Source organism: Amphimedon queenslandica, unplaced genomic scaffold, assembly GCF_000090795.2.
Source record: "Amphimedon queenslandica unplaced genomic scaffold, v1.1 AMPQUscaffold_5285_Cont22742, whole genome shotgun sequence".
Classification (NCBI taxonomy): Eukaryota; Metazoa; Porifera; class Demospongiae; order Haplosclerida; family Niphatidae; genus Amphimedon; species Amphimedon queenslandica.
Window position 1 is genome coordinate 1 of NW_003554409.1, and position 1654 is coordinate 1654.

The following is a 1654-nucleotide window of genomic DNA, read 5'->3' on the forward strand; positions in this document are numbered from 1 at the left end:
GGTTAGAGAGATGGGACGAGATTACTAGAATATACAAAGTTTTACTAGGTCATGACTAGTGGGTGGTTCATTAAACCTTATCGCTATAAAGAAAAACTACTCACACAAGTCACGTATCTTGTGCAGGGGGTGTGGTTGTGGGTGGAGTCAAAGATGACGTACATTGAATAGGTTGATATGGGAGGAGTACCAGCAACACTGGTTAATATTGTGTCAAGACGTCAGCCATTTGCAGTTGCATATTTACGTGATTATTTAGAAACAACTAGTTTAAATTGAAATAGAAATGGAAGAGAGAGTAGACCCAGTTTATTATCAGGTACTGATTCACCTAGTGATCTAACTATGATGTATAAAACATATGTATAATGTATTATGGAGTTATTGGCATACCGTATAGCTAGAAAATTTGGAGTGCCAAAATTTGGCGAATGGACCTCAATTCGCCAAAGTTTTATTGACATTTAGAGAGTTTTAAATGAGGTTAACGCCCACAAGGTCTGCGCATGCGTAGTAGTTGAGCGATCTGAGAGCAAGAAGAGTCTGCTTCGAACTTGGGACTTCAATAATTTTGATTTGCGCTATTCAAGTTCTCGCTTGTCTCGTGAGGAAACTCGAGAGTTACGAGATGTTGGACAGAGAAGGAACTGATGGGACCGGTCCCGGAGACGCGACTCGTTCCACGGGAGGGACTTGGCCCGGAGAGGGGACTGGTTCCGGAGCTGGGACTAGTGGCAGCGGGGGAACTCCCCTCGGGCCGTCAGGGACCACAAGTACTGGCGGGCCCCCGGCAGTACCAATGGAGCTGATCGCTTCAATGATCTCTCGCGCCGTGCGGGAGGGCTTGGGAGGCCCACCTCCTACGACCACTCCTGGGGGGATTACGCCGATTCCCAGTACCATTCCAACTTCAGCTGCCGGGGGTTTGCACGCTGGTGTGGTGACGGCGGGCTTGGGGGGGGGGAATCTATCGTTCCTGTTGCTACGTCAGGTGAGCTGAGGGAGCAAGTGGGGGAGTACGGGAGTAGGGAATGAGAGATCTGAGTGTCAGCTATACCAGTGTCGCCCAGCAAGTCAGAACACCACCGTAACATCAGTTATCTTATTGAGACAGCGGCATCATGGCCTCAGAGTCTCGAAATATCAAAACAAACAGATAAAAATTTTAAATTTTAAAAGAGATAATAATGTTAACTTAAAATTTTAATAATAATAATTAATGGAAAATATTGATAATAATAAAATCAAATAAATAAATTAACTAATTAGATACATGTCAAACAAGGACAGCGGCCAGTTTGTGGTCCCAGCGTCCATTGTATGTGGGTGTAGCACCAGGTACAGAACACCCAGTTTTCTTTTAACAGTCGTCTCCTTATTTAGGGAGTATTGATCTGTCAACCCCTCTATTCAGCACGCCTGCTACTCTCAGTGGGTCAGCAGTACACAGCCAAGAATTTTTTTCTGTATCAGTTAAGATATCAGTTATGTATCAGATACCGTATATCTTTAAGATACACCAACTTTTGGCAATTACAGTATCATCACCGTAGCTACGGGATAGCTACATTCTGTAAATCTTCCTGTATCACTCCGTATACGGGAGTGATTCATGACTGAACTCATTATATATTCATTATTATGAACTCATTAT

The 1654-nt window shown here is 43.9% G+C and overlaps 1 protein-coding gene across 1 annotated transcript; it reads left to right on the top strand.

Moving 5' to 3' along the window:
• Positions 1-628: 628 nt before the first annotated feature.
• On the top strand, positions 629-991 carry LOC105316084 (dirigent protein 10-like; the record flags this gene model as incomplete). Its single annotated transcript, XM_011410888.1, has 1 exon — positions 629-991. A coding segment is annotated over exon 1 (363 nt), but the record flags the coding sequence as incomplete, so codon positions are not given.
• Between the last annotated feature and the right edge of the window lie 663 nt (positions 992-1654).